The following is a 19,157-nucleotide window of genomic DNA, read 5'->3' as shown; positions in this document are numbered from 1 at the left end:
AACACAACTTCCTTATAGCAAGAACAAATAACTACTTGGAGGATGAAAATGTTCTAAAACTGACTGTGGTGATATGAATACTCTAAAATTCACTGAACTTTACATAGGTGAATTGTGTGGTATGTGAATTAAGTCTCAATTCAGCTGTTATTTTTTTAAAAATGAGTAACTTCTTAATACACAATTGAAGGTTTTATAAATGCTCTAATGTTACATTAGGCTTTTCAGGCTTACTAGTTTTCAAAACAGGCAGGAAAACAGAGAATAAGTATATTTTATTGGTATTTAGGCCTAGCACAGCTCAATTCAAATAAAATGGAACAGAGCAATTTATTTACTCTAACCGAATATAATAAACAATTTTTAAAGTTTCTGTTTCACCATCAAATGATTGCGTTCATGCAAGTACAGTCATCACACCGTCCTTCTAAGCGCACTTCATAGCACCACCTTCCATGTGCAGTACTTGATGTAAATTTCATTGTCAAACATATCTGGCTTTAGCAATGTAAACATTTACTACAAGTAAACTTTTATTAAAGGTAAAAGTGAATGATACTAATGAATAAATCAGAATAGAACTGAGCATCACCACATGATATAATTCAACAAAATATCAGATAATACTGTTTCATTAAGAACTACAACTTAACAAAGTTCAAAAAATGGAAGCAAAAACAAAAAGTAATGTGTAAACTCCCAAAACAGTTCAAAATACTGAAGGATATAATGTAAAATTCACCTCAAAAAAAAAGGGGGAAACAATAAAACCATGCAGTGAACACCAAATTGGGTTTAGAAGTTACAACAGTCATTTTACTGCAAAGGCCTTCTACAATGCATTCTGACAGAACTGTTTACTTTTTATCTCCCTCTAAAAAAAATCATTACATTTCACCACACAGATGGCCACTTTGTGGGAATTTCACATTTGTTATCAGTTGTGGAATTGTTATTCTGAAACATTTTAATCTCTAAGTTATTTTTTCAAATGACCAAAAACTTTAAAATTATCTTCATGAAAATTACCATATCTAAAGGCAAATAATTCCTAAACAAATCATCATAAAAATAAATCTGCCTTAACAGAGTAAGTACAGAAAAAGTGTACACACAGTGCTGAAAATCATGGAAAAATATTCAATGAGTAGGCAAAAATGTTCACATTTATCATTACTTTTGATTATTTTCTTTGCTTTCTGGTTAAAATTAAGAAGTTTTCAAAAAAGTCAAGAACATTCAGTGCCACTTTGGATTTGTCTGCAATATACAAATGAGTTATGTTTCTGTAGTACAAGGCAGACTCTATTTTTACTTTTTAACATAATTAAGTTATAAAGACCGCAAATTCCTAAAACCAGTTATATAATACTGTGGCAAGCAAAACAAATTTGTTCTTATTGCTCTTACATCCTAGCTTAATCTATAAACATGAACATGTTTTCATATGTTGTCTCAAACCATACTAATACAAAAAGAGTCTAGAGAGATCTCTCTGTTGGCTTCCACAAATTAACTGGAAAAAAAAGAAACTGAAATATTACTTCATCTTCTTAAGTGTCCTTAATATGTTTAGCACATCAGGCAGCACTTGACACAGCAAGCTTTTTCAAGTGATCCATAAACACTTGTAAACTAACATCATCTGTGAGAATAGGTGCTCCAGACTCCTAGAGGAAAAGAAAGATGTTTTTTATGATTAAAACATAGGATCATACCTTAAAATGTATAAGCAGATGTATAAAATACACAAGCAAATCATTTTAAACAGAATAATGCCAATGCCTCTGTTTTATAAAAGAATTTGACTGGTCTCCGTCCTAAATTCCTGAGAGGAGGCCTGTATCTTTGGAATTTCCTGAGGGTAGTGTCTGTTATTCATGAGCCCCTCACACCTGAGTTTATGCTATGAGATGAGATGACTCAGGATAGGGACCAATCACCAGAAAGACGGCTGCACTTTAAGTAAGAGAGTCTGACCCCCAGGGAGGAAGAGATGAGAGGCTAGTGATTCATTCAATCATGGCTAGAGAAACAAAAGCAAAAACAAACAAAAAAAACCCCACTGGATACCAAAGCCCAACGGAGCTTCTTGTTTGACGAATACATCAGCCTGCTGGGAGAGTGATGCACCCTGATTCCATGGAAAAAGGGCACAGAAGATCTGTAAGTGGGGCCTTCTCAGACCTTCCTGTCTGTCTCCTCATTTCGTTAGACCTAATTTGTAACCTTTACAATAAAACTGTAATCACAGGAGTTGCCGTCGTGGAGCAGTGGTTAACGAATCCGACTAGGAACCATGAGGTTGTGGGTTCGATCCCTGCCCGTGCTCAGTGGGTTAATGATCCGGTGTTGCCGTGAGCTGTGGTGTAGGTCGCAGACGCGGCTCGGATCCCGCGTTGCTGTGGCTCTGGCGTAGGCCAGTGGCTACAGCTCCAATTAGACCCCTAGCCTGGGAATCTCCGTATGCCGCGGGAGTGGCCCAAGAAATAGCAAAAAGACAAAAAAAAAAAAAAAAAAACTGTAATCACATAGTGCTTTCTTGGAGTTCCCATCGTGGCTCAATGGAAACAAATCTGACTAGTATCCATGAGGATGCAGGTTTGATTCCTGGCCTCGCTCAATGAGTTAAGGATCTGGCATTACCATGAACTGTGGTGTAGGACACAGACACGGCTAAGATCTGGCATTGCTGTGGACCAGCAGCTACAGCTCCGACTTGACCCCTAGCTTGGAAACTTCCGTATGCCATGGGGTGTGGCCCTAAAATGACAAAACAAAACAAAACAAAATACTGCTTTCTTGAGTTCTGTGAGTTGTTCTAGGGAATTACCAATTTGAGGGAAATCATGGGAACCGACTCCCTACCCGCCCCACCACCCTCCCTTTCTCACCACCCCACACACATGGATTTGTAGCTAGCTGATCAGAAGTATAGGTAGCCAGGGATGTGACTTTTCAGCTGGCCTCTGAAGTAGTGACAGTCTAGCTGTGGACCATGTCCTTTAACTTGTGGGATGTGCACTAACCCCAAGTGGTCAGAGTCTGATTTATACTGCAATTTAACAACTGGAATTACAGTAGCTCCATACCCAACATAATCTTTAAAGTAGTAAAGTGTTAATTTGTTGTGCATGTATTAATGCTTTTATCGCTACTAAGAAATAAGTCTCCTTCGTTGCTGTTTACTGAAATAAAATTCCAATTACACATATTGTAGCAGAATTGCCATATGGAAGGAAAAGAATTTACATCATTTTTTTAAATAAACCATGCTTATATGTTTTCATTCAAGTCATTTTAATTGATTTCTGTGGGTTGTAAATAATTGACAAGAAAGAAAACTCCTATTTTATTAAAAACTGTGTTGATGGAATGACCTTAGTAATCCAATCCACTAATGATGAAATTTTATTGTAGCAGGAAAGTTTTTCTAGTATATCTGGATTTTTAAATTTTTCACTTGATATCCAATTTCTTATTTATCAGTAAATTAAAATGTCTAAAAGAAGGAATTTTTTTTTTTTTAGTCTTTTTGCCATTTCTTGGGCCGCTCCCGCAGCATATGGAGGATCCCAGGCTAGGGGCCTAATCGGAGCTGGAACTGCCGGCCTACGCCAGAGCCACAGCAACACAGGATCTGAGCTGCGTCTGCGACCTACACCACAGCTCACGGCAACGCCGGATCATTAACCCACTGAGCACGGGCAGGGATCGAATCCACAACCTCATGGTTCCTAGTCGGATTCGTTAACCACTGAGCCATAACGGGAACTCCTAAAAGAAGGAAATTAATTTTCAGAGGATATCTGCAAATTAGTGGCAAATGTGAGATGAGAATTTTAACTGTTGTGGTTCTAGTCTGGCATAGCCACAGACATGCCATAACCTCTCCTGAATAAAGGAAAATCAATTTTATTATGTTTTCATGTCAATTTTTAATAACTTGGAAAATGTGATAATGAAGGGGGAAAACTGCACTGTAATTAAGAGCTTAGACTTTGGAGCCAGCCCCTGCTTGTGCTCAAATCCTGGCTCTGCCACATATTGCCTGTGCGACTTTGAGGAAGTTACCTCTCTAAGTCTTAGTTTCTCCATTTGTAAAATACAGAATAAAAGAGAACCTATTTCACATGGTTGTTATAATGATTAAATGAGTTAAACTACGTAAAACAAAGAGAACAATACCTGACACAGACAGTAGATATACAACATGTTTTAGTTATCATTACTATTACTATTTATTTTGGAAAATCTATTATTTTGTAACACTGAAATACCTTTGCTTATTCTACATTCATAGAAGCAAGGGTCTCAAAATGTGACTTAAACTAATAAACCGGTAGCTCTTTTTTTCTTCTTATAACTATACCCGAATTTTTTTCCATTTTACACATTTTCCACCTCAACTCACCCAATCCAAGATCTATTTATTCTAGTTAAGACAAAATATATATGAATTTTCTAACTTACATACTGTGACCTTATTTGAAATTATAAATACTAACACTGAGAGTTCCTGTTGTGGCTCAATGTTAAGGAACCTGATTAATATCCATGAGGATGCAGGTTTGATCCTTGGTCTTGCTCAGTGGGTTAAGGATCCAGTGTCACCGTGAGCTCCGGTGTAGGTCGTGGATGCGTCTTGGATCCCGCGTTCCTGTGGCAGTGGCACAAGCCGGCAGCTGTAGCTCCAATTTGACCCCTAGCCTAGGAACTTCCCTATGCCACAGGTGTAGCCCCGAAAAGCAAAACAAAACAAAACAAAACAAACAAAAAAAAACTAACACAACTCAATCTTATCAAAAATGTGCAGTTGAATGATCTCAATTTTCAACAGTGCCCTTTTTCTCTTTTAAAAAAAATATCCAGGATTAGGCAGAAAGGTCTAAGTTTATATCATTTAGTATATGAAGCACTGTAGTAAACAGAAACCTCCAGCACCCTGTCACAGAAGCATAGACACAGACATGCTGCAGCAGTGCCCTCTTCAGGCCATCCATGGATAATACTTACACTAGTCACCTGATTTCTGACAAAAAAAGAAAACTAGGGTAGATGTCATAATTTTTAGTAAAATGCTTAGCTCCCATGTTAATTCATTAAATTGCAATCATCAATTTAGCTTAATTATTAAAAATTCACATTCTGGAGTTAGACTGACCTAGGTTCAAATGCAAACCCTGTCACACTTTAACTATGTGATTTAGGGTTAAGTTTCCTCTTCTGAAAAAATAGGATTAATAGTGTCCACCTCATAGGAGAGTTTTAACAACTAGGAGTGCATGAAAAGCTTAGCATAATGACTAATCTTAGCATACAGACTAATCTGTACTAAAACATAGTACAGATTCAGCTTACGAGTTATTATTATTATCTAAAAATACTAACATAATTTCTCTTATAAAAATCATAGATCAAGAAAGACCTTAGGGCTTTTGAACTTTTTTATTACTTTTAATTATCATATTTATTTAATTTTGACGTTTCAAACAGCATTACAGAAAAGGGATGCTTCCAGATTTACCAAAACATAAAGACTGAGAAACACTAATTTAAATACGTCAGATCAAAATGTCATTGTTTTTAGACACGTGAACAAATTCAATAAAAATGAAAGATTTTGCAAACAGTTTGGAACCAAAGTGAAAAAAAGAAATGGTCCAAGTAAAATTCTATAGGAGTGTTTTCTTTTTGTTAAGAATCTATTCATAAAAGATAGGATCAAATGTCAGCTTCCCCTAAAGGTGCAATTGTTCAGTAATTCCTCAGTTTTACTAAACCACATGCATTTCTGGAAAAGAATATCATATTTTCTAAAATGCAATCATGAGAAGAAATCCAAAGAGCTTTCAATTGCCTCTTTGAGGAAAAAACTTTTTAAAAATCCAAGGAGAGATGGACCTGATAATAATGTAATAAAAACTATTGTATAGTTTAAGGACATAAAACTATTTAATCTTATGACTGCAAATATTTAAACTTTTCATCAAATCAATAAAAATAATTCATTTAATAACAAGTAAGCACATGTAAGTTTCTCCAGAGATGATGGCTTTCAAAACTGAATACTGATTAGATGAATGAGTGGATGCATAAACACAGGAGTGAATCAGAGAAACAACATGCATGTTCATTCTGCAGCCTGGGATTTCCTTCTCCATCATATTAACCCAGTGAGATTACCTTTGCCCTTCAGAGTCTGGGCTCTTGTTTATGCCTCTAACACCCCTACTTCCAGGCAGTAATAATTAAACTTCAAAGTTTAAAATAGGTTTTCTTTCCTACTTTAAATATCTTTAGAGAGAAACTTTTTTTCCCAATGATAACAAGGAAAACCAGTAACTGATATTTACTGAGTATTACTGGACATATCAAGTATATGTCATTAAACTTTGTAAGAGACAAGAAAGAGAATGCAATAGAGAAGTAAAATAACTTGCAGAATTTTCAACTAGCAGCCCAGAATGAGAATGATGTCTCTCCATGTTTGACAGCTCAACAGATTCTTTACTTTATAAACCTACCATCTCCATCTCCATGCTATAACTTAAACCCCCCAAAACAAGGAACAAGCCATATTTCCATAAACTAAACCATACAGGTTTAACACAGAAATCAGAAACACAACAATCATCTAGAGGGGAGGAACAGCTTCTCCCTTAAGAAAAGGATTTGTGTACTCTCCCCGCAGACCCTAGTCTGCCAAAGCCCCCTGCTTTTTGACATTGAGAGTGTCGGGTTTTCTTATATACAACCAGCTTCACTCATTTGTTTACCTGGGCATGTTAGGTGACTGCTAACAAACATTATTTTAAAATATCCTTTAACCTCACCCACATATTGATTATTCACCATTTCCATTAACTTTATTTATTGATGCTACTTTTCTATTTCCTTGCAATTTTCTTAGGTTCCTCTCAAGTTGTGGGAAGCAGAACTAAAACCAATATTCAGTTGACTAGAGTTAAGTATAATGCAAAGGCTGATTCATGGTATCCTATCTCCAAACTCCCACTTCACAGTATTGTACTTGGCTTTTTGTCCCCCCAACAAGTGGAAGAGGGTGAGGACTGACATTGAGAATCTATATGAATACGCATCATATGGGCACAAATTTTTCCTAGATGTATTATGTACCTTTTCCATGCCTTCCAAGAGTAAGTTCCTTTCCTTGCCATAAAAACCTCCTCACCTTTTGGGACTTTCATCTCTTTCTCTCTCTCTCTCTTTTTTTTTTTTTTTTTTGTCTTTTTGCTATTTCTTTGGGCCACTCCCGTGGCATATGAAGGTTCCCAGGCTAGGGATCGAATCGGAGCTGTAGCCCCCGGCCTACGCCAGAGTCACAGCAACACAGGATCCGAGCCACGTCTTCAACCTACACCACAGCTCACAGCAACACCAGATCCTTAACCCACTGAGCAAGGGCAGGGACCGAACTCGCAACCTCATGGTTCCTAGTCAGATTCGTTAACCACTGTGCCACAACAGGAACTCCCCCTTTTGGGACTTTTAGACCACAGCTTCATTTATTTGTCTATATCACAAAAGCTTCTTAACTCCTAAAGCATCTCCACAAACTTCCCATATTCTAATCTCTGTTCTCCTATCCAGATCTATTATAGTCAATATATGCCATGTTTAAGGTACTATGGAAAATCAAAAATGAAAATGACACAGTTATTCCCCCCAAGTAATTTATCATCTAACACAAGAAATAAATGCTATCAGAAATGGATGAGGCAGAATTCCCTGGTGGCTCACTGGTTTAAGGACCTGGTATTGTCACTGCTGTTGCTCAGGTCACCGCTATAGCACAGGTTCAACCCCTGGCCCAGGAACTTCACATGTTGCAGGCATGGCCCAAAAAAAAAAAAAAAAAAAAAAAGACAAAGAAATGGATGGGGGGGCAGTTGGAGAGAGGATAAAGGGCCAGGGATATTATGTAATATCCAGTCATGCAATCACAGAAAAGGTTTCATGGAGTCAGTAAACTTTGAATTGAGCCTTGAGGATGGCCATCATGTGCACAAGTGGTGGTGACAGGGACAAGTCACATGCTTGGTGTAGTCAGAGTGACCCAAGAAGTACAGGTAGCTAAAAAGACTAAACAGTGAAAAGTGTACAAAGTTATTTGGATCATACCTTAAAGGACCCTCAGTAGCAATACAGAGCTTATATGTAATTCAGTAGGGTTATTAAAGATTTCTAAGCAGAGCTCTGACTTAGAACTGCTGTAGGGAGACCATTCCAGCCACTGCCAAAATGGAGGAAAAGGCTGAAGCACTGAAAGCAGGTAATTCCAAAAGTCTACATGAATAGTAACAAGAGCCTGACCTTGGCTGGCATCAAGGAAAGAAGGGAATGTTCAGGGAAAATAAGTCAATCACTACGGGCAGAAGGGAGAAAATGTAAATGACTAAAGTTCCAAGCCTTGGGAACTGAAAGAATGGTGGGGCTCTCTGTAAAAACAGGAAAGTCAGTTAGTATAAGACAGTGCAAGAGAGTTCAAGTTGGGTCTTGCCGCTTATGAAAGGTCTATAGGAAACGTGACTGTGCAGCAGGCATTTATAGAAATTCCAGCCTGCAGCTCACTGCGAAGCCAAACCAAAAAGGGAGATTTACAAGTTAGCCTCAGATGAAAGCTGAAGCCATAGAGGTGGATGCAATCACCCACAGAAACAGTAAATGTAGAAAAGCCAAGGCAAACTTTTGATGTACCTCTATATTCAATGGGAAGGGGCCTTAATCCTAATTACTGCCTTATTTCTCTTCTAACCAGCCTGGTCCCCATAGTCAGTTGTTTAACATCGCTTTAAAGTATTCTATTCCCTTTGCTTTGTCTTTCTTATCTCCAGTCCTGAATTAGCTCCAACTCTTTGATCTTTGACTCAATGTCTGAACTACAAAGCATAGCTAAAGAACATTATAGAAGTATGTTCAAGAAACCGTTAATAAATGGACCCTCACCACTGCTTAAAAGTCTTTTATTCATCCTCTACTTCTTTCCTATATTCCCTGCAGATGGTTTTAATCTTTCCTATTTTCTAGTCCTTAACCCCAGTATTTCTCACTTTCAGCAAATAATCTATTACTGAAAAGAAACAGGCTTATTCAATGAGAGCTTTCTCTCTACCTCAAAATCTTTCTCTGTCTTTACCCTTCTCTCAGCCTTTGCTTTTGCAGAAAGAAACATCCTGCCTCCTGAAGTTCTCTTGCTGGCGCAGTGGGGTTAAGGATCCCGCATTGTCAGTGCAGCGGCTTGGGTCACTGCTGTGGTGCAGGTTTTATCCTTGGCTCGGGAACTTCTATATGCTGCAGGCTTGGCAAAAAAAAAAAAAAAAAAAAAAAATGTCCTGCCTCTTTACCAACATTTAACTACCATGTAGTACATGTGATCACACTGTCTCCTTCTAAGGATCTTATTAAGACATTTATAAGCTACTCTTTTGTGTCTCTCCCACATTAGCTTCTTAGATTAGGTCTACAAATAAATTCTGTGCCCTTATCCTAATAACAATCATCCTTCTATCCTACTATTCACTCAGGTTAAATTTGCAAAAGAATCATTTACAATGATGACCGCCACTTCTTGACTACCCACTAACGCCTCACTATCTTCTACTCAACCACTATATTAAATTGCTTACCAAGGGCCACAAATGACCTCCCAGTCATCAAACCACGTGTGTGCAGCATCTCCGTATTTGTTATTCCCCTCTTCTTTCTTTTTTTGTTTTGGTTTGTTTGTTTTTGTCTTTTTGTCTTTTCTAGGGTCACTCCCGCAGCATATGGAGGTTCCCAGGCTAGGGGTCAAATCAGAGCTGTAGCTGCTGGCCTACGCCAGAGGCACAGCAATGTGGGATCGGAGCCGCATCTGCCATCTACACCACAGCTCACAGCAACGCCAGATCCTTAACCCACTGAGCAAGGCCAGGGATCGAACCTGCAACCTCATTGTTCCTAACCGATTCGTTAACCACTAAGCCATGACGGGAACTCCTCCTCCCCTCTTCTTTCTATAAAGTCCTCCCTCACCATTTAGGACATGGTATTCTTCTCATCTTCCTTTCACTTCTCTGATTATTTATAAAGTACTCCTACACTTGTACTTCCTCAGGTTGTAATCTCATCCTTCCTTTGCCTCTGTTCTCTCCTCAGATAAGCATCCACTGTGATGACTTAAGTATCACTTGTCCATGAATCCTTGCCCTGATCAGCAAATGCAAATTTTCAACAGTCTGCTCAATTTGGCCATCTCAAATTCAAGGTCTAAAATCAAACATTTTCTTTCCACCCTTCCACTTACTGGGACACGTTCTCCTGTTACCCAGAGTCAAAATCCCATATCACATCACCTTGTTCTCTCTCAACCTTTTTTTTTTTTTTTTTTTTTTTTTGTCTTTATAGGACTGTGCGTATGATCATTCCCAGGCTAGGGGTCAAATCGGAGCTACAGCCTTCTGCCTACACCAGAGCCACAGCAGATGTGGCCAGATCCAAGCCGCATCTGTGGCCCATACTACAGCTCATGGCAATGGCAGATCCTTTAACCCACTGAGCAAGGCCAGGGATCAAACCTGCATCCTCAAGGATACTAGTCAGATTTGTTTCCACTGAGCCACCATGAGAACTCCACAACTATTTATTTTTAAAAAAATCAAACCTAGAGAAAAGTACAGTGAACACCCACATATTTTAAATCTAAAATCTCTGATTAACATTTTGCCACATTTTCTTTACATTTCTATTTTTCCTTTTCTTTTTCTTCCTGATGAATCATTTCTGCAGTGATATTTTATCCCCAAACACTTTAGGATATATCTTCTTAAATCAAGGACAATGTCCCACAATGCCATTATCATACCCAAGAAATTTAATAATATACTCGTACCTGACATAGTGTCCATACTCAAATTTCACAAATCATTCCAATTACATTCTTTATAAGCTGTTTGCTCTATTCCAAGCTCCAATCAGAATTCAGATCTTGCATATGGCTGTCTTGCCCTGGAGTAAGTTTTACTTTCCTGAAATGTCTAATTAAATCTCACCAAGTCTACCTTTGAAATATCGCCCAAATCTATTCCTTTTCACAACCTTGCCTTCTTTGCCTCTCACTTGGATTACATCAATAGATATGGCTGCAACCTAGAGACAGCTCACAATTAATCTTAAGATTCAACTGTATTATCTAAGACTCAAATTTCCCTGTCTAAACACCTTCAATACCATTCCATTACTTACCAAATACAGACTCAGCTCCTTAGTCCTCAACCTGACATTCAAGAACCTCCACAATCTGGCTGCACAATACATTTCCAATCTATTGCTCTATTATTCACCCCCACAAAACCTTAGTCTATCATGTCCTCTACCTGGGATTCCCTTCCTTACTTATCGGAATAATAACCATTCCTAAAGGAAATGTCCTTTCTTCTGAGCTCTTTTCTGATCATACACTCTCTCCTGCTGCCACCATGTGACCTCTTCCCCTCCTCCTCTTCTATCCCCTGTAATACTTTAAATCTTTCTAAAAGTGCATAGCCTATTCTGCCTTGTACTTTAACAACTTAGGTATGCATTTTATTTCTGATACTAGACTAAAAGCTCTTCAAAGACAGGGATAACTGCAGTGGATCCAAAAGTACCAACATTAAGTCCTGCATATTGGACACCTGATAAATGTTGATATATTGTACCAAGAGGTAGGACTTCTTCCAAATTAAAATATATTAATGATATCCAGGCCTCTGCTGCTCAACTACAATCCCTGACCACTCCCAGCTTACTGTGGCTTTTTGTGGTTCATAGCCAGCATTAAGCTCGAATCATTGCTTCCTGTCTTATATTATACACTTTATTACTTTTTGTCTCAAGGGTAAAGTGTTAAACTTCTAATATGAAGAGGTTTTATCTATTGGATATAATCACTTTTTTATTTTCTGTGGTTCCACCAAATGCTAACTCTGTTTTCAACTCTTATTTTTCATTACTTTTCCAACAGAAATCATTACCAAATACATAGGAAAAAAAAAAGTTTTCACTAAAATAACAAACTATAAATACGCAAGGAAATAATTTCCAAGATCTGCTATTTACACTTACCTGTCCCCAGGCATACATATTATTATGAGTCTGTGAAGGATTGACTTTTGAAAGCAGGAAACGAGCCTTTAATGAAAAGAAGAAATAATATTATCCATCAAAAATAGACTTAGACAATATAGGCTAAACAAATACTTTATGCCATCTAAAATCAATTTTATTTACTATATTTTGGTAAAATTAATTTATTAAAATGCAACTTTAAAAAATGAATTAAATTTTGAAATATATAAACCACTATATACTACAAACAAATAATAATCAATCCCTTCTCTCCAAGTCATATATTCATAATGACATTTCTAGTAACAAAAAGAAATTGTTAAGTCCAAAACTCAGCATATAAAAATTAGGTATGCAGCAATTATGACAGGGAGAGTATGACATTTACCAAATACCTGGTATGAAACATCATCAGAGGCTCAAAGTCCCCAAAAATGATACAAAATAAAAATCATGACAACCTATACATTCTTGTACTTTAAACAATGACTCAAATTTTTTAAACTATAGATTATTCCAGGAGAGTACTTACCCAACATTTTACCCATCTATCCACTATGCCCCATCATCATGAAATAGTAATCAGAATAAAAGAGGAAGATAGCAGCACCACATGCGGCAAGACATCAGTAGGAGAACCAGTCATAAATTATTATTTCATGTTGGAAAAACAGACAGTCCCGTCTTTTGAAACTTAGTCCCATACAAAATCTCTTCCTACTCTAAAAATAAGTAGTTTAGCACAAGAGTACAGGCTCTAGAGTCAGAATATCTGGATTCAAATCCTACTTTCTCCATTTACTGTGTTTCCTTGGCCACAAGTAACCTAAGTCTCAGTTTTATTATCTGTAAAATGAAGATAACAATGAACTGTGATGATAATCAAATGAAAGAAGTTATGTAAAATGCTAATTATTGGCTTTGCCAATTCTCAATACAGGATAGCTTTTATTATAAATATAGTAAAACCCTAATCATTTCTGAACAACAATTAGCGATATTTATTACCTACTTTGTACTACTGTGCCAGGCACTAGGGATACATTAATAAACAAAGCAAGGTCTGTACTTTCAAGGAGCAAATGAAACAAAACTAACAAGAACCTATAATTAATTTATATAACTCTAATAAGAATTACAAGAGAGCAGTAAAAGTGTTTTAAGAGTGTATGGTAAGAGGTCCTGAATCCTCTGAAAAGCCTAAAAGGGCTATGTGTATATGTACATGTATATTATTTATTTTTTAATGATTTTTATTTTTTCCATCATTGAATGTACATGTATATTATTTAATCCTCATATTTCTAAAAATTACACACCTTTTTATAATATCATAATGCTTTCCTATTACATGACATTTTCCAGAAAACTGAATGACAGAATGAAGAAAACAGAAAAACACTGCTACCATGCATTGCATATTCATAGGCTTTATCGGTAAATAAACAGATTTAATAAAAGTTCACTAATCATTTCCCAAGCTGTTCATGTCTTCTTGCTCAACTAAAGCTGGCATACCACCATAAAGATATCAGGCCCTTTATCAGAGCTGGGCTAGAGGAAGAAGATGGGAGAAACTGCCAGCTTTAGGCCACTAGTCAATAATCTTACTGCTCCTCAGTCAAGGCTAAGGCAAAAAAACAAGCATTCTTTCACCTGGAAACATCCTGCCTGACTATCTCCTTTCCTTCTCAGGTGCTGATGAAGCAGTTTATTCAAATTAAAGTCAGGAAGTTCCCGTCATGGCACAGTGGTTAACAAATCTGACTAGGAACCATGAGGTTGCAGGTTCGGTCCCTGCCCTTGCTCAGTGGGTTAAGGATCCGGCGTTGCCGTGAGCTGTGGTGTAGGTTGCAGATGCAGCTCGGATCCCGCGTTGCTGTGGCTCTGGTGTAGGCCAGTGGCTACAGCTCCGATCCGACCCCTAGCCTGGGAACCTTCATATGCCGCGGGAGCGGCCCAAAGAAATAGCAAAAAGACAAAAAAAAAAAATTAAAGTCAGAAGGCAAGTAGGAACAATTCATTGTAAAACCAGCCACAAACAAACACACAAATGAACAATCCTTACCTGGCTGCCTCCATGTTCAGTGTCAATGTACCTCGGCATTGGAAATCTGGAGTGAAGAATCTCCTGGGCATCATCCACTGGGGCTTGCAGAAGGTGGCGGAAATTTTCATATTCTGGCATGTCCTGGTAACCTGACTTGCGCCATTGAGCTATGGTCTAATTTTAAAACAGTTAAAGGAATTACTACATTTTTTTTCTTGCCTAACCCTAACTTTTAAGAGATTTTTTTTTCAAATGAAACAATCTTCAGAAAATAAGAAAATTATAGAACATTATCCCATTATTTCAGTTTTTTAAGTTAAAATACCAATTCCAGTATTCTTGAGAAACATGCAAAATTAAGATATTTCTTCTCCTTTAAAAGTAAAAAGAAGGAGTTCCCACTGTGACACAGTGGGTTAAGAATTGGACTGCAGCAGCTTGGGTCTTTGTGGAGGCACAGTTTTAATCCCCAGTCTGGCACAGAGGGATAAAGGATCTGGTGTTGCGGCAGTGGATTCAATCCCTGGCCCAGGACCTTCCTTATGCTAAAGTGTGACCATAAAAAAGTAAAAAGTAAAAAGAAATAACAATTAAGCCAGAAAATTTTTAAAACACTATGCCTATCATATTCATGTTAGTTAAAAGCTATCCTCCTAAGCTCATAAGGGGGATTTTTGCTACAGAAGATTTCCCAGAGACTTCGAAATTAATAACCTACTATTATGAAGTCTTTACCACTGGAGTTATTATAATCATGTAAGATATATAAACATAAAAACTTTAACATAATAGCAATAATATTATAAAGATAACATACCTATAAAAGAGCACATGAATCAATTCTCTAGGTAAATGACTCCAAAAACCAAATAATTAAATCATCCAAAATTTAAGCCTGGCTTGGTTTCTAAGTTAAATGTATACATACTCTATATCACTTTACATCTCTATATTTAGCAGAGGAACAGTCATCTGCATTTCTGATTTCTCATTTAAGCCCAATATTAAGAACTATTTGAAGAAACAAAAATTACCAAAAAAACAAAAGAAATAAGAAGAAATCTAACCAACTATAAAGGAAAAAAATAAAGATCATTTAAAAAAAAAAAAGACAAAAACAAAAACAAAAAAAAGAAAAGGAGTTCCCGTCATGGCGCAGTGGTTAACGAATCTGACTAGGACCCATGAGGTTGCAGGTTCGATCCCTAGCCTTGCTCAGTGGGTTAAGGATCCGGCGTTGCCATGAGCTGTGGTGTAGGCTGGATCCCAAGTTGCTGTGGCTGTGGCGTAGGCCAGCGGCTAGGACTCCATCCGATTAGACCCCTAGCCTGGGAACCTCTATATGCCATGGGAAGCAGCCCTAGAAGAGGCAAAAAGACAAAAAAAAAAATCTAGCTCTACCATATTACAGGCATTATTCTTAAAAAGGTAAAAGGCATTAATAACCAGTATCAATTAAAAATAATAATCATTACAAGGAGATCCTGCTGAGCAGCATTGAGAACTATGTCTAGATACTCATATTGCAACAGAACAAAGGGTGGGGGAAAAATATATACATGTAAGGATAACTTGATCCCCTTGCTGTACAGTGGGAAAAAAACAAATTAAAAAAAATAATAATAATAATAATCAAAAGGTCTTTAAAAACTTCGATAATATTACCTAAAAGAATGTTTTGAGTAGCAGCTTTACTACTATAGTACAAATCTAAAATCATTTACACTTAAAACATCGGAAGGGAGTTCCCTGGTGATCTGGTGGTTAGGACTTGGCACTTTCACTGCCATGGCCCAGGGTTCAGTCCCTGATCTAGAAACTGAGATTCCACATCAAACTGCTGCACACCACGGCACAATTACTAGAATACTGGACTCTAAGCTGGAGTGTAAGTTTGTGAAAAAAGAGACCTGTATTTCTCAAAGCCTCTACATTTTAGTGCTTTCTTACACTGGAGAAGCACTTAAATACTGGCGAAATGAATAAATGTGGGAAAGAACAGAGTTCTGCTGAATACCTAGATTAAAGTGTAACTGCTACTCAAATATTCTGCTCTTTTCAATCATTTACCATTCCAATTAAATGAAGTTATAAATTTTAATTAACTTGTACTTTAAATGAGTTTTTATGATCAAGTGAGATTTTTTACACTTTAAATATTTCATGTGAAATACTTCCACAACACTATGCTTTTGGTAAAATCCATTCGTCCAAATATGTGTGGGAAAATAGACAAAATAACCACAGATGGGTCAACAGCAAATTAAGTCTAAAAACTTATAGAACAAAGAATCTTACAAAAGGAGAAATAAAGTTTATCAGAGGAAACACTAGTCATATAGTAAAGGAGGGGAAGCTTCCATGAATAAAAACACTTTACTGAACCAACATGCACAGCTTTAAATGCTATAAAATCTTACCTCACCATGATAAATCAAAATCTGGAAAAATGTGTCCATGAGGAGAATACGATCTGCAAGAATGCTGCTGCTATCAAGAAGAACTGGCTGATGTGAAGAAAACAATGAGGAAAAAGGAAAAATAAATTAAAGACACAAAATTGATCTTTCTCGGATGTTTAAATTTTTAATTTATTATCTTATTACTTAAAACCTCTTGCTACTATGAATTCTCAAAGTACATTTTAATATACTTTTCTGAGGAATCTGAACTCATGATTCAACGATTGAAAAAATAAAGGAAATGAGAGACCACTCCTACGCCTGATGGTGGCACCACTGAGTGAGAGGGAAAAGGCCTGTGACAGAGCAAACTGGGAGATGGGAAAACAGTTCTGAATATGAAATGGAAAGAACTGGTCTGAACTGACATGAATTTGGGTATCACATGCATGAAGATGGTAATTAAAGCTATGTGATGAGACTGCACCACTTAGAGAGAAGCAGGCTAGCGAAGACAGAGATTGAGCCTGGAGTATGCTACCATTAGAGGTCAAAAAGGGAGAAGCTAGCAGGGAGAGACTTAGAAGGAATGAGTAGTGAGGAGGAGGAAAACCAACAAGTGTTAGATGTATCAAAGAAGACTAGAGTAAAAGGTCTTCAAAGAGAATCTTCACCAGGCAAATATAGTTGAGAGTTCTGGCAAAATGAGGCCGGCCTTTGGTGGCCTTGTACAGAACTGTTTCAGTATAACTTTAGGGATGAACGGTGAAGAGAATGGGATGTGGAATGTACAGACACGAAATAACTTTCAGCTGTGACCAGCACCAGAGAAATGGGTGGCAATTAGAGAAAATGTTAAGTCTTTCTGTTTAACCTGAGTGCTATTAAAGTTTTTATGTTAATGAGAATGATCCAGAGCAGAGAAAGTGATGATGCAGGAAAGAAAGAGGATAACTTCAAAAGCAAAATCTCAAGAAATGAAGCTTACGGGATTCATGGATTAAATGGGGAGTTTGGAATTTGACAGAAGTAAGCATTGGGATTCCAATTTTCTTCTGGGGTGCCCATTGTGGCTCAGAGCATTAAGAACCCAACATATTGTCTGTGAGGATGCAGGTTTGATTCCTGGGCCTTGCTCAGTGGATTGAGGATCCAGCATTGTGGCAAGCTGCGGCATAGGTCGCAGATGCAGCTCAGATCCCATGCTGTTGTGGCTGTGGCGTAGGCCAGCATCTGAAGCTCCAATTCCAGCCCAAATATATAGCTAGACCGACATATTAAAAATACATTTTCTCAGGAGTTCCCATGTGGCTCAGCAGGTTAAGGACCTGGCCTTGTCACTGCGGTGGCCTGAGTAGCCGCTGTGGCAAAGGTATGAACACTGGACTGGGTATATTTTTAAAATATACAGGAAAAAAAATATATATATACATTTTCTAGAAAATTAGAAACCATGGTAAATTATTTTTTAAAATTGTTACAAAATACAACATTTTACCCACTGTTTTTTAATAAAACAATGAATAAAGGCATCAATAGAGATCATTAATCAGTATTATAAATATTCTCTTATACTGACCCTTCCTAAAGTATTATTTTCAAGTATTGTCATTACAATACTTAAAAATAGTGAAACATAATTTTAACCACAGAACGGAAAAACGTTATTTGATAACAGGTTAAAATAAGTGCGACAGTTTGCTAAAAAGGCAAAATGGATAACCTTATCACTGTTCTAAATACGTCTTTCTAATTAATTATATCTTATGTTCCAAAAAGACTATAGGAGCATGAGACCATATTAAAACAAGAGACTTTGTATGGACAGAATGCCCTGTCAGACACTAAACTCTGGAACACAGGTTCTAAAATCATTACCAGCTCTGGGCATTGTTAAAGATATAAGAATAATCATGAGTCCCCCAGGATTTCATCAACCAAATGACTAAATAAAATGATCTTTAAAAAGTCGTTTCCACTTCATTGATATATTTTTTTAAGGATTTCCTAACAGAGTCTGGCAAGGTATCTAGCATATAGCATAAATATTTTTAAGTGAATATATAACTTAAGATAACTATGCTTGAATTAAATTCTTATATTTAATAACTGTATCTCAAGGAATGTCTCACTGTTTCACTTTTTTAATTGCACACATCACAGTAACAAAACAAACTTCTCTTAATGTCCCTCTTACCTCTGGTGGTCCACTAAAAGAATATGCATACAGAATAGGCTGAATCATGATTAGAGACTGGGTCAAATCTTGACGCATAAAATGGTGACGATAATATGAACTTTCATCAGGACTATTGTTAAAAACTTGCAAGAAAGGAGATCTTCTTAAATGAAACATAAACTATAAGATAAAACATGTGAGATAGCTTTTACTGATTTTAATATTGCAACATGAGTTTACTACTACAAAAGAATTTGATTATAACCATTAACACAAAACATGTTAACAGAGCATGCTGAACTGTATTCCTCAGAAAGAATCTTGTGATATTTATGTTACTTACAAATATAATTCAACGGCAATTAAAGTATTAAAATGTAAGAGGTGGACTCAAAAGGAAAACGACCAGGGAGGG

General features: G+C 37.0%; 1 protein-coding gene across 2 annotated transcripts in view; it reads right to left on the bottom strand.

Moving 5' to 3' along the window:
- Positions 1-256: 256 nt before the first annotated feature.
- Positions 257-19,157, bottom strand: part of SEC23A (SEC23 homolog A, COPII coat complex component) — a 70,419-nt gene continuing 51,518 nt past the window's right edge. For both annotated transcript variants that reach the window (XM_005666190.4, XM_084968867.1), the window contains exons 16-20: positions 18,761-18,922; positions 16,582-16,668; positions 14,180-14,335; positions 12,109-12,174; positions 257-1,670 (exon numbers count right to left, since the gene is read on the bottom strand). In XM_005666190.4, coding sequence (XP_005666247.1) covers positions 1,581-1,670; positions 12,109-12,174; positions 14,180-14,335; positions 16,582-16,668; positions 18,761-18,922 — 561 coding nt within the window. In that variant the 3' untranslated portion in view covers positions 257-1,580. The remainder of the gene's footprint in view (positions 1,671-12,108; positions 12,175-14,179; positions 14,336-16,581; positions 16,669-18,760; positions 18,923-19,157) is intronic.

The sequence above is a fragment of the Sus scrofa genome, chromosome 7 (assembly GCF_054392235.1).
Source record: "Sus scrofa isolate SSC_HxYL_T2T_F1_AM1 chromosome 7, Sscrofa_HxYL_maternal_Yorkshire_Landrace_v2.0, whole genome shotgun sequence".
Classification (NCBI taxonomy): Eukaryota; Metazoa; Chordata; class Mammalia; order Artiodactyla; family Suidae; genus Sus; species Sus scrofa.
This window is presented reverse-complemented; position numbering and strand designations above follow the sequence as displayed.